We start from the raw sequence: 14,263 nt of genomic DNA, 5'->3' as shown, positions 1-14,263 counted from the left end.
TCACACACATCCATGCCCGAGGCAGGATTCGAACCTGCGATCGTACCGGTCGCGCTGTTCCAGACTGTAGCGCGTAGAGCCGCTCGACCCTGCTCTATAGAAGAACGCTGAAGACTCGATGGGTAGATCGGATAACTAATGAAGAGGTACTGAATGTAATTCAGGAGAATGGAGCATTATCACATACTATGAGTGAAAGAAGTGATCATCAGATAGGACACGTGCTGATGGATCAAGGAATGGTCGATTTGTTATGGTGGGGAAAGTGTTGGGGGTAAATATTGTTGAGGAATGAAAAGGTCTGACTGCGATGTCCATGTTTCAATTGGATGTACGTTGCAAAAGGAATGTAGACATGAAGAGGATTGTGCAGGATAGATTATCATGGAGACATACATCAAAGGAGTGTTCGGACTGAAGATTACGATGTCAGAACGTACCAACTTTTTAAACCAGTAACAATGATATAAATGCGCTACAGTGGATTTTAAAGAAGCTTCAAGTAACGCATGAAGCAAACAACACTGCCTGATTGTGACGATTAAAAATTCAACTCAACTAAAACTAAACTGAACAAAAATTGAACTGAACTGCAGCTTCATGTACTTACCGGACTGCTTAGCCCTGCTCTATTTGTAAAGATCAAAGTGACGCAGTGGTAAGATAGTGGAATCGGGAGGACAGCGGTTCAAATCCCCGTGCAGCCATCGTTATTTATGTTTTTCATAGTGTTCGAAAAACAGAAACTAAAATGTTAGGATAGAGCCTTTGAAAAGGGCACAATCCATTTTCTTCATTATCTTTCCATAATGAGATCTTGTCCTCTGTCTCAAATGGCCAGCAGTAGAAATTACATAAATCGCTCATGTGTGTGGCTGCAAATGCAATGAGAAGGGATAAGAAAACATATGTAACCAAAAATGAGAAACAGTAAGTAAAGTAACTCACGTTTGTAAAAGAGATACGTGCGTATATACCATAAGTATTTAAGAAACATACATTACAGTAACAATAAAGACGACTTTGTGTGACGTCATGCTCATACTGAGCGTAGGAGAAAAATCGCTCTCGTGTACAGGCACTTCTTTTGTACTCCTTCACTCTCTTTGCTCTCCGTCTGTGAAATCGTGCTGAAGAACACTCCGAGGCGGTAACCGAAGGAGAGGTTTTTTCACCGAACCAAAAGCTCCATTAAGAGAATAAGTTAATTTTATCTGATGAATTTACGAGGGTGTGCTGAAAAGTAATGCGTCCAAATTTTTTATTCTATTCTCAATATAGTTGAGGTATTACATGTCATGCATATTACTCGGTCGACTTTCCCGCTCTGCCGCTAGAGGGCTCCGAGTGTGTAATATGGCGGTGTGTAGCGTAAGTATGTCGTTGCGTGAGAAACGGCGTGCTGTAATCGAGTTTCTAACCGCAGAACTGTTTGTCCACACATGGATCACTCTCTCCTTCAGCATGATAATGCTAGATTACACACGAGCATTACAAAACGTGCAAAATCCATCGCCTTGGGTTCACTCTCATAGGTCGCCCTCCATACTGTCCCGGCTTGGCCTCATACAATTTTTATCTGTTTTCAAAGCTTCTTCGCTTTGATAGCGAGGAATCGGTGCAAGCAGGGATGAGATTGTGGCTCTGTCTACAAAGTCAAACAGTCTACACAGAGGGCATCAACAATACGAACACTTCTTGAGAAAAGTGTTCGTCTCCAGGGAGACTATGTTGAAAAATAAATATGTAGACATGAAGAATAAAGACGTAGAATGTTAATGAAGCTGGTTTTATTTAAAAAGCTTATAAGAGTTTCCACATAAAAAGTTCGGAGGAATTACTTTTCAGCGCTCCTTCGTAATTTTTATACGACAGTGGCACGTCTGTGTCCTTCAAATGTTGTATATTACGGAAAGTAATAAATTGCGGAAGTAATTAATGGAGAAGGAATGCGGTGAGAGCTTCACGCACCGTACAGAGGCTCAATGTTAATAAGCTAAATTTTACCAGAGCGAGCTGGTAACTTTTTAAACACTTTTCTTGGATTTTCGTCGAGCAGAAACATGTGTCCATTTATTAATTATGAAAAAAAAAATAACGAGTTGCGGAAACACTGTTTTACGCCATGAACCATATCTGGGATTAGGAGCAAAATTAAGTGTTGTGACTCACTGCAGCAGATTGAATTATTTTTTCTTCTCGTGTATTCATGAATGTAATCGTCACAGTACTGGCCTGCATTGTTTCTGTCATGAACTGTCGGCGGCAGAAATCTGTAATCGTTTTTCACTCACCATCACAAGATTAGTTACGAAATTATCGTGAGCATCTAATTATGTCAAATGCAACATCAAATCCGTATCAGCTGAAAAAGCCAGTGCTGCACAGTATAAAAACCAGTGCATATTACTGAGTAACAGACGATGAACCCTTCAAGAAAGGTAACGTAATTTGACTGAAAGTACTAGAAACGATACAAATCTGATTGTGTGTCTGGCTGGTTTCACAGACTACGACTTTGTAAAAAGAAAATTGGTGGCTGAGAATTATTAGGTCACATCCATTATTAGCATCCGCTGGCAAAATGTAATCCACCCACGAGTTTATTACATACAGTACTAATTCATTTGCCAGCAGTATTTGAGAAAAGAATATGTAATTTACGCCATTTTTAAAAAGGAAACGAATAAAAAATGAAAATGGAGCTCTGTTGTGGAATATTTCAGGTAACGTTAACAATAAGAAGTCGAGGACTCAGGAGACACATAGAGGAAGGGAGAAGCAGGACAGAGAAATAAACACAAAAGGAAAGACTTAGGTTACTGACAAACTGGCTCTTGGCCTCTGTCTCGGGTTATTCGGCCGACGTTCGTCTGATGGTTTTTCTGACGTTTCACCAGCACGAGTGGCTGGTAGTAGGTTACTGCAAGAAATTAAAAACGGAGAATCGGATGAACAACACTTTTTAGATAAATTTTATGGTCATTAGTGTTTAGTATTCGAATTGTTGGCAGTATCTTCAGAACAAACAATTGATGTATTTGTGCAGTATAGCCGTTACACATTCTTTTATCCTGATTCAGTAAACAAAGTAGGCAGGTTTTAAGGCAAAGATAAATTTATTAAAATGCTTTTGCGGCTGGAACTTGTTGACGAACATAATATATATGCACATTTAGTCTTGCACTTGGAAATTCTATCACAGCTAATCAGTTTCTCGTATAGTTACATTAGTTCTGCACGTGGCATATTCCTTGTGTGAATGCGCATGAAGATATTCCACACTAGACAAAAGCTGTTGAAAGAAATCCTTTGTTTATAAATGTTATAAAAGTCAGAAATGCGGCAACATAACCTCCAAGATCGTGGATTAAGTGGGACGCCATAGACATACTGACTAGACCGCGCACTGAAACCCAGAACAACATATGATTTGATTTGATGCATTAAAACTTGATGTTAGCAGCAAAATATTCTAAGGAAAGCATTCATAATACTTCCTTCACAATCGAGTCTAATTATAACAAAAGAAGCAAGAAAGTTCTAACCATCCCTATACTAAGTGAACTACGCCAAGAGCTTTACTTGTAACTGCAACTACGGCGCGTTTAGATTGTAAAACGTGTTCTTCTGAGTGTTCTACTGATTCATGTTTTCTTTGTATTCAAATATAGAGTATTCTATCAGTGAACGAAGGAAATTCCATTTGTATGATGGCACCTAAAAGGTGCGTCAACAAAACACTACCAAAGAATACGTTACGAGAAATCGCCAGACGCCGGAACTATTATAGACCGTTAACTTATGCGGGAAGAAGATTACTCATACTTAATGCGACTACTTTTTCTTCATTCCTCATAAATAGTGATTACTCCCCTCCTCATCGTTTTGATGCGGTGATTAATAATCCAAGACACAATCAAAGGGAACAGATTAGTAATGATCGAATACGAAATTAAGATGCATGTATTGTCTGGAATACTCTCTTCCAAGGCCAAATAAAACAATGATGTGTATAAAGCGTGAGTGTAAGCCAAAATATAACTGCTTAGAATGTCAGGGTACGGCATGCTTTTGTAATCTTTCTTCCATTACGGTCATAACTGTACTTTTTAAGGTACCGCAATTGTAAAATAACTACTTAATGCCTGCGGGGTCGCCCCTTGTGTATTATAACAGTTAAAGCAAACATAGTTCCAAAACAAACAATATTCGCTGATGTTCATTCCTTATTTACATGTGTGAAGATCGGAAATTTTTTGAAAACGGTGTTATCTTCAAGAGGCAAAGATATCTTAACATCGCAGCTAGGTGTGTGTGTGTGTGTGTGTGTGTGTGTGTGTGTGTGTGTGTGTGTGTGTGTGTAGTTACAGTGCAACGTTAACGACAGGATGACGGTATTTTGATATGGAATAATGGAGTTAACCTCATAGCTTTTGTTGATGTGGGATAGGGCTATTTTCTCTTTACGAAAACTGTAATGAGACTTTATAATATGAAAAATAATTGCGTTTTGTAGGCATGAAAATGGAGAATAAGTAATAAACATAAGTGAACATGTATGTATTTTCTCATCGCATTAGGCTTAGCCTACTGCATTGTTTCCTTTGCTCTATTTGTCCATGAAAAGTTGTAACTTGTAACTGAATCGTTTCTAATGAAAGAGATGTTTTACATTTATCGAAATTCAGAAAGTAAACAAAACTTTTCGAAACGTGTTTGGAACTGAATATCTAGGTCGCTTAAAAAAGCGCGAAACTTAGGCCGCAGTGTGTATTTTCTTCTGTGATAAATAAATAACTATTTATCTCTGCAAATAACAGCACTCGTCCTTTACCTCTCATTTAATTCCTTATATGGATACGTATCAACTCTCTTCCTCCTTGTGTTCTTTCTCCTTCGTGATAGCACGTATTAACGTCTTTTGACTTTATAACTAATCCCTCACGTTTAAGTTGTTTACTGTAGGTCTCTTTGTCTACATAGCTAACTATGCCGTGTCTAGTCCGACGTGAGAAGAAACCGAATAAATAAATGTTTTACGTGGCAATACTAATGTTGCCTTATTGTCATTCATAAAAACATTAGGCTCGCTTAAAAACAGCACTATATTGACACAAACAGTTTCTCCTTACGGTTTCGGTCGTTTCGCCCCGTCCCCAGAACCAATCAATAACCCCGTATTTTTCATTCGGATTAAGGTGTTGTTGCCAGATCGTAGAGCGAATGTGTTTTCTAAGTTTATATTCATTTGCGTCAACGTGTCAGATTTCCACTGCTACGTTTTACGCTAAGTGGCGGACGCACAAAGAGCAAGGGATGTTAAATATCTACAACTATACGCTGTGTATGTAAAAGTACACATTTTGTTTCACCGTTCTTTTCAGGGAAGGACAATGGGAAGACTGGTTTTATAGCTGTGAGCGATCCGTAATTGATCTGTTCTCACTCATTTTGCGAAACCTTTGGCTTTTTTGTTGCACTCGGTATTCTTATTAACCATACCTCAATTCCATTCACTAAAACGGTATCAATCCAAGTCACACTACCGTGTTATAATTAATACCTTTTTTAAACTAACAGCTTTCTCAGAGCGCTACAAAATCTGCAGCCTATTTTACTCATGACTTACTGTACTTCATCGTTCTACTTCATATTTCTTCTCACTGTTACTCTCAATGTTTCTTGATATGACGTATTGTAGCTGTGACTAACCATTAATGTAGCGAAACTTTGCCCAATATTACTACGTTTTGTTCTTCGTGGGGTACAAATTTAAAAATATTACTTACTGACACTTATCCAGCTCCATGTAAATAAAATGAATTTCTTCTACGAAATACCAATCATATATACACTATAATTCAGAGGTAAAGTCCAGAGTAAAAACTAAAAAACATGTAAAATTTATCGATTATTTTGCGATCGTCTTGCTTCAGATTTGGGCAGTTGAACCTATTCGAAACAGTCGGTCAGCTCTTTTCATTCAGTAGTAGCTGAATGCCTTATAAAACAGTATAATGGCAGTGCTGACCACGTGTCGTATACTACACAGTATAACATGTGAATCATCAGTTATTTTAAAGCGTGTTTCATGATTTGTTAAGGAAGGTTAGCATTGGGAAATTCAGAAAATACGTACATGAATCAAATCTCATCTCATAATTTCTTCATTTTTGTTAGGAACCAAAACACAAAGGTATTATTAAGAAAGTTAAGTTCATAGATTTTTTTTATTATTTGAAGTTTCGTTTCAGGAAAAGAGATATAGCGTTTTTACCTCTATTTTGGTGTTAAATTAACAAGTAGTTATCTCAGCATAATTCTGTTGCACTGTAATAACGAACAGACCTTCGCAGTCACAGCTGCTAGTTCGTTCTACATCGGGCTCGACATGAAACTGAATTCCATTTCCCTAACGGATACCGCGTACTTACATCTTTATTGCATAGCTGGTCATCTCTGCACTGTGTTAAGATGACGGTGTGTGTATGCACTGCGACCAAGTGTGAGGTCCTTTCTGTGATTAGTGCTCTCATCCCACGGCTCCCAGGGGGTCGCTGTCATGCAAGGTATTCTGCGGAGTTGGATTTGACGCTCTCTATACCGCCCGCAGCGGGTAATTGGAAACGAATTGCTGACAGACGCCATTAAGCCTACCGCTGCATCACAGCCTTCACGAAACACGCTTACTAGTCTTTCTTCGTTGATAGAGGAACTCAAATATGGACGTAAATCTGAGCGATAGAATTTCGAATATAATACCAGCTTCAACTGGTTATAAACGTAATCACGCAAAAAGTGTTCTTCTTTGCCTGGTTCGTGTCACAAGTGGCTCTGGAGAGCACTGTGAGAGTATGCCTGCACTTTTATAGCACTTAGTACAAATGTTCCATCATTTTTTATTATTCAGGGTCGTTACAGAAGTTAGTGGCTTTCACAATTGCTAATTAATAAAATAACATGAAACTGTGTTAAGTTCAACTGATTCGCAAAAGTACTGCATGCACTAAAAACATTATTATAAGAACTGTTAGGTTCACTTTTCTCTTTTTAGTGGAAGATGTGTGCACTTGTAAGGTCAAATGAGAATAAATTAAGAAATTATAAATTACAAATTGCCGCTCGATCTTCACTATATCAAGTTTTGAACACTAAATCTGTGAAACTATCATGCAAATAAGCTGGAGAATATTGTAATTTTTTCATCGCCTGATTTGAAAAAGGTACCATCTGATCCACATTATTGTAAACAAGATTTCGAATGCAGTAAAAATGTCTTAAAATCTACATCTGCATCATCTTATAATATTCTTAAATCGTCCTCTACTGATAGCACGGAGGGAAAGCACAAATAAGGCAGTAACAACACAGAACAATTATATTGGTGGTTACCAGTGACATATATGCTAAGAATACGGGCAATCTAATGTTAAACACTCATCAGAAAAATGATTTTCACAAGCAGTGCTCTCAGTTATATTGCAGACTCAGCTGAATTAGACTTACAAACGGTTCGGATGCTGTAGCTAAAAAGGTGTTTTTCACTTTCTATCTTTGTCCAGAAATAGTATCAACCAGAAACTGAATTATCTACTTAGCTCCTTTCTTATGAAACATATGTCACTGATATTAATTTCATGCGACGTCGGTTTCAGGTAGCATGTTGTCTAGATTGTAGGTGGAAGTACTACAAACAGCAGTGGATGGTGTACAGCTTTCTTTCCCTTTAACTCCATTTTTCACGATGCGGTAATTATCTTGCTATCGTATCACCAAGTTAACTTCTGAAGAATGCAAGTAACAATAGCCCCAATAGCTGGATTCATTAAAAGTAAATGAGAATTTGTATATAAGAACGAAATTGTACAAAGACGGGATGCGTATTATTATCAAGAAGATGTATAACCAGAGCCGAATAAAATTTTCTGTGTACTCTTCATCCATAAAATATACAAAACTACATTAGAGTGAAAGAAGAATTTCAGGAGTAGCAAAAGGTATGGTTCATTAACCAGCGTTCATTCAGAGGTGTGTACGCTGAGAGAGTAATGAACTCATACAGATGGAGTACCAATGGGAAGATGCACATAGCTTTTCAGTGTCGTTTACTGTTGCCTTTCCTCAGGTACAATCGACATTTCTTGCCAATAAAAAGAAGTAAAACACTTTACGTACCAAAATGAATTCCTGTGTTATGCGTCGGCTCTGTTTTATTATTAGCTAGAGAATAACGTGATCTGTATAATTTCCTAACAGGTGTGACGAAAGATATTTATAATTCCCGTTTTAATTCAGCGTTAGAAGCTTCAGCTAGAGTTTACGGTAAAGTTACTGAAAATACGTTTTATGAGAATCCAAATTTTGAGGGAGAAATTATAATAAAAATCAAAGTTTCTAAATTCTGCAACTGCACCATATGAAACTGCATTCAAACAAAGTTGTGGCATATCCTTCCATCCACAGTTATAAATTTTCTTTTTTATACGTTTCGTTTATTATGTTTTATAGGTTTCTGACTTGAAAGTTTCATGTTTCCATTGGTATTCACTGCAGCCAACAAATTCTGCTTTGTAGCAACATATACAAATATTTTTTAAGAATAATTAGTAATATCAGTTGAAGTATTTGCCACAATATTAATGGCACACCATTTTCTTTATTTTAATAAATGACGAAATGACAATATGACAGAACTTCTTACGGAAAGAACATTATCTATGTTCCTATTTTGTTTGTGATATTATTGCGTGCAAAATAACAGAATGAAAACAGCGAATAATCGTCAGTAAATGCGAGTTTCTGCTTAAAGATCCCCGAAAATTTTAGAAGTTAGTAAATTGATGCAGCAGCTCACACAAAACGAACATAACATGCAAGCTGTTAGAAAGTGATAAACGTTAAATAATGAAAGGGAATTATTCCCTGAAAAAAGCAGTGCACAAGGAAAATTACTTACATAAAAATCGTCGCCGTCAGAAAATACCTCTTTTGGTGTAGAAATGAAACAATGTTTGTGTCTAAAAACTTTTAAGATACTTTTAATAACTGGTATAAGAGGTAATGTATTTCCAAAGGAAAACGCGTGTAAGATTGCAATCGCTCTTCTTTACGCGAAACGGATTCATTTTCCTCACACCGTGTAAGACAATGCTCTGATGTTGTGTAACCTGTATCAGAGCGGTTCTTACCAGAAATCAGAGAAAACGTAGAAAATTTGCGGCACCGAGAAATCGGCGACTCTTATTCTCTGTGACTGCTGGAGAATTACTGGCTAATTCAAACTGAAAGTACGAGGAAACCATTGGAACCAGTGACAATTTTGCCGAGTGAACGCTTTATTTAGCCGTAAGTACGAGCAGCGTACGCCCTAAGTTCTTCTTCGCACGTCACTTAACGTCGTTCGCGAATAGAAGGTGTCACCCTTATTTGGAGCACACCAAAAACATTTTGTCCTTGTGTTTCCTTTTATTTAAAGGAAACTCTAGTAAACGAACGAGTTATTTGCACTGTGTGCTAGTTGAGAAGAGTTAAAGTATATTCAGCATTACGATTTTAGTAACGTCATGATTACCTGAATGGTGCAGTGCGTTTCGTTTCTGAAGACGTCTTGAGTAGAGGAAGTGCATAAGCAAACAAAAAATGTATGGTTCTATTTAAAAAAAAAGCCATATAGCTGTTCATATCTTCGTCAAAAAAATAGTTACAAGAAAATCAGTCATGTCAGTAGCTAAATAACATTTCTAAATTAAACAGTTTACTGCGTCAGTCACCTATTTACTTTCCCACTACGCGTTTCGATTGTTCACACTATCATCTTGAGGTGGGGGATAGCATTGTTAATTCTTGTTGTTAGTGTTGAACAAAGACGCCTTTTCACAGCAGCAAATTAAGTGCATAGCAGGTTACGATTCGTCTTTTGCTGGTGAATTTTTTTCTTCCAGAGGCCGCGTTAAAGAAGATGATTTACAGTAAAATGTGTTTGCAAGGAGAGTGGAATAGAAAAGTTGCTGAATACTGCTACTTGTTGCACGTGCTTTTCACTGCACATTATGTTTACACTGTCACTTCACACAAAGATGTTATACATGATATCTTACGTTCACATTGAGAACATATTTCAAATCCTACTGCACTGAAGGTAAATGTAGCATATCTCTGGTATGGATCACAACTTTGTGTGAAGTCACACTGTAAACATAATGTACAGTGAAGAGAACATGCAACAAATAACAGTATGGAGCTTCTTCTCGATTCTGCTTCCCTTGTAAGTAAACTTTACTGTTACAAATTCATATAATTTATCAACTTCAGTGGTTGTTGAGCTCCATGGCTGTGGAACACACTATTTAAATAAATACAACAGCTAGCCACTTTGTTATGCAATCCCTGCAAGCTCCTAGCATCCACGAAACTGCCAACATACAGCTTCCCATTTAGTGGTGGATCGCCTCATGTCTGTTCCATTGTCGAACTGGGTCTTTCAAAGAGAACTACAAACCATCAAACAAAACACTTCCAGCGATGGCTGTGACTCTGCCCTGACTCGACGAAAAAGAAAGTTAATAAAATTACACCTCTTCTGTACGCTGGCGAACAGCAGTCACTCAGTAGTTACAAAGCCTCGAGTAAAATTCCATATATTTGCAACATTCCAGAAAATATTACGAAAAATTAAAGTCTTGTAACCATAGACCTGTATTTTATAATGCCAATAACATATCAAAATTTTTATTCAGTGGTAAAGACAAATCGCCACCCTCGGCTTAACGATATGAAAAATTGAGGCAGAAATGTGATAGTTAGGCTAAGTGAACATGAGAGAAGCTGGCGATTAAGGAAAAATTATTCGACTTTTTCTGATCATCTTTTAGCAGAAAACCATCCATATGATGTAGAATGTGAAGTTTTACATTGTCTCAAGAAAAATTGAAAGATGACCCTGCTGGAAATACTGGAAATCAACGAACACATGCCACAGAATACCAGCCTAGTATTAAACGATCAATTTCAATTTTCTCCTTTGTTAAATTAAGTTTTCATTACAAATACTAGATTCAAACTGTAAATTCATCCTATTCCTCATCATATTTTAAATGTATCTCCACATAAAAACTTTTTTTAGCTGTTTTAGTTAGTGTAACTATTGAAATGTATTCCTATTTACACATTTTGTCATTTTTGTATCTTTTGCACAAGTAACACCTGTGTAAATCGCACATCATATACATCTGAGCAGCAGTCTTCGGTTGTCTGCAGATGACGCTGTCGTTTATCGACTAATAAAGTCGTCAGAAGATCAAAATAAGCTGCAAAACGATTTAGAAAAAATATCTGAATGGTGCGAAAAGTGGCATTTAAACCTAAATAACGAAAAGTGTGAGGTCATCCACATGAGTGCTAAAAGGAACTCGTTAAACTTCTGTTACACGATAAATCAGTCTAACCTAAAAGCTGTAAATTCAACTAAATACCTAGGTATTACAACTACGAACAACTTAAATTGGAAAGAACACACAGAAAATGTTGTGAGGAAGGCTAACCAAAGACTGCGTTTTATTGGCAGGACACTTAGAAAATGTAACAGACTTGCTAAGGAGACTGCCTAAACTACGCTTGTCCGTCCTCTTTCAGAATACTGCTGCGCGGTGTGGGATCCTTGACAGGTAGGACTGACGGAGTACATCGAAAAAGTTCAAAGAAAGGCAGCGCGTTTTGTATTATCGCGAAATATGGGAGAGAGTGTCACAGAAATGATACAGGATTTGCGCTGGAAATCATTAAAAGAAAGGTGTGTTTCGTTGCGACGGAATCTTCTCACGAAATTCCAACCACCAACTTTCTCCTCCGAATGCGAAAATATTTTGTTGACACCGACCTACATAGGGCGGAACGATCACCACGATAAAATAAGGGAAATCAGAGCTCGTACGGAAAGATACAGGTGTTCATTCTCTCCGAGCGCTATACGAGATTGGAATAATAGAGAATTGTGAAGATGGTTCAATGAACCCTCTGCCAGGCACTTACATGTGATTTGCAGAGTATCCATATAGATGTAGATGTCGATCTGAGTTTCAGACATTCAGGTGCCACTTGAAGGTGGCCTGAGAAGCCGAAAGCCGGTTCGTGACCAAAAAAATACAATTTTGCAGGACATTAAGAAGTGTTTCCCTTTTTAATATTGTTACCACGCTACGCCAAACACCAACGGATAATCCACTTAAGGGGGTAGGACGTCAAACGGGCCGACTTGGAGTAGGAGAGGCACCACAGGACATTTTAATTTCCAATGTCTATACTTTTACAAATAAATTCATAAAACTTTAACACCATGACCAGGAAGGATTCAGGAGTCATACCCATTTTAGTGCAAGCTCAAAAACGTTACAAAACACATTTTTTTACATGTGATACTTCATCATTTTTTTCACTTACTACTGGCTGCATTTGTTGCTATAGGTACACTTTTCTTACTAAGTAAGAGAGATTCTTCGATGACTTTTGCACAGCACACAAACCATAGTTACAGGTGTATGAAACTCTTGAAGTTGTTTAATTTATGAAAAAAATGAATGAACTGTTACATTTTAAACTTCATGTTTAGAAAAAACTCATGTTTTGTAGTTAATTATGTCAATTTTCCACGGTTTTTAATAGATTTGGAAAATTCTAGAGTTTCATAGATCTGTAACTACTGTTTGTATGCTATGAAGAATTCATCGAAGACTCTCTCTTACTTAGGAAGAAAAGTGTATCTATAGCAACAAATGCAGTCAGTAATAAGAGAAAAAAATAATGAAATTTCATATGTAAAAAAAGGTATTTTACTACGTTTTTTAGCTTCCACTGCGATAAGTGTGAGTCCTAAATCCTTCTTGGTCATGGTGACAAAGTTTTATGAATTTGAAACTTCCTGGGAGATTAAAACTGTGTGCCCGACCGAGTCTCGAATTCGGGACCTTTGCCTTTCGCGGGCAAGTGCTCTACCATCTGGGCTACCGAAGCACGACTCACGCCCGGTCCTCACAGCTTCACTTCTGCCAGCATCTCGTCTCCTACCTTTTATGAATTTATTTGTTAAAGTATAGACAGTAGACTCTCCTGCTCCAAGTCGGCCCGTTTGACGTCCTACCCCCCTTAATGACGTATTTGTTTTTATCATCAGTCGCAGATCCCATGACGCCATTTATGGACGAATTATTAAACATCATTTACTCCATTCATTGTTTTTATTTTGCTTGTAGACAAAAAGTTATTCAGGTTGGTCAAGATAAAGGTGATACCCTGTATAAGGATTAATATGTAATTCGTGATAAAATGTATAGTCTCATTTTAAGACGGGTTCAGGGCCGGCTAAATGGATGGCGCCTTCGACGAAGTGGCGGTGTTTTCCTGAGATGGAGGTGAGGCGTTACCTGCGGCGACGAGCGTGGCCCCTGGGAAGGCGCGGACGACGTGAGCCACGAAGACGCCGGCGGCGGCGTGCACGCCGTGGGCCAGCACGTGCACGGCGAGCGCCGCCGCCACGACGAGCCACCCCCAGCCGCCCTCGGGGTAGTAGTGCTGCTGCAGCGTGACCGCCGCCCCCGCGCCCGCCGCGCCCTGGCCCGCCGCCCCCGCAGCCGCCGCCGCCGCCCCCGGGCTCGCCCCCGTGGCCACGCCAGAGTCGTCGCAGCACGCCGCCTCCACGCCGCTGAGCGCCGCAGGGGGCGGCGGGCAGTCGCACTCGCCGGCAGACAGTTCTGCTCGCTCACGCACCCCGGCTGTCCACACACGTCGAGCCGGCGCAGCCGCGGCTCGGCCGTCCGTACAGATTCATGCCTGTGCGCCCGCCACTCACGGCGTAACTAGGCCGGCTTCTGCCACCCGCGGCACGAGCAATTACATCTCATCCACAGAAGAAACTCTTTTCTTCCTGACAGCCACGCGACGGACCTCTCGTGTGAGTTTAGTTCTCACAAACCGCTAAGGCCTCGCCTCTGCGAGTGGCATTAGACTGACTGTGGTTCTCGAGTTGCATGCTGAGCCCAGCACTATTCCTCCGCCTGTCACGAAGGAGAGTTTATACAGCTGCGGACAACGTTGCAGTCACATCGCTACATCCGGCTTTTTATGAAGATTCTTCATTCCAGTTCAGCAGTGGAACATCGTCTGTAGGCCACTAAGCATCTCATTTTGGCAGCTAACTTTCTGTAAACCCATTAGCCATACGCAACATAATATCACATTCCTGTGGTACCGCTATTTCCGTAAGGAACTG

General features: G+C 39.1%; 1 protein-coding gene across 1 annotated transcript in view; it reads right to left on the bottom strand.

The window, feature by feature from the left end:
- The window catches only part of LOC126298246 (monocarboxylate transporter 2-like), a gene marked incomplete at its 5' end in the record, with an annotated part of 362,063 nt that extends 348,251 nt beyond the window's left edge, over positions 1-13,812 (bottom strand). The window contains one exon of the mRNA XM_049989550.1: positions 13,419-13,812. Coding sequence (XP_049845507.1) covers positions 13,419-13,812 — 394 coding nt within the window. The remainder of the gene's footprint in view (positions 1-13,418) is intronic.
- Between the last annotated feature and the right edge of the window lie 451 nt (positions 13,813-14,263).

This window comes from Schistocerca gregaria, chromosome X (genome assembly GCF_023897955.1).
Source record: "Schistocerca gregaria isolate iqSchGreg1 chromosome X, iqSchGreg1.2, whole genome shotgun sequence".
NCBI lineage: Eukaryota > Metazoa > Arthropoda > Insecta > Orthoptera > Acrididae > Schistocerca > Schistocerca gregaria.
Note: the sequence above shows the minus strand (reverse complement) of the source record. Positions and strands in the feature narration are given on the sequence as shown.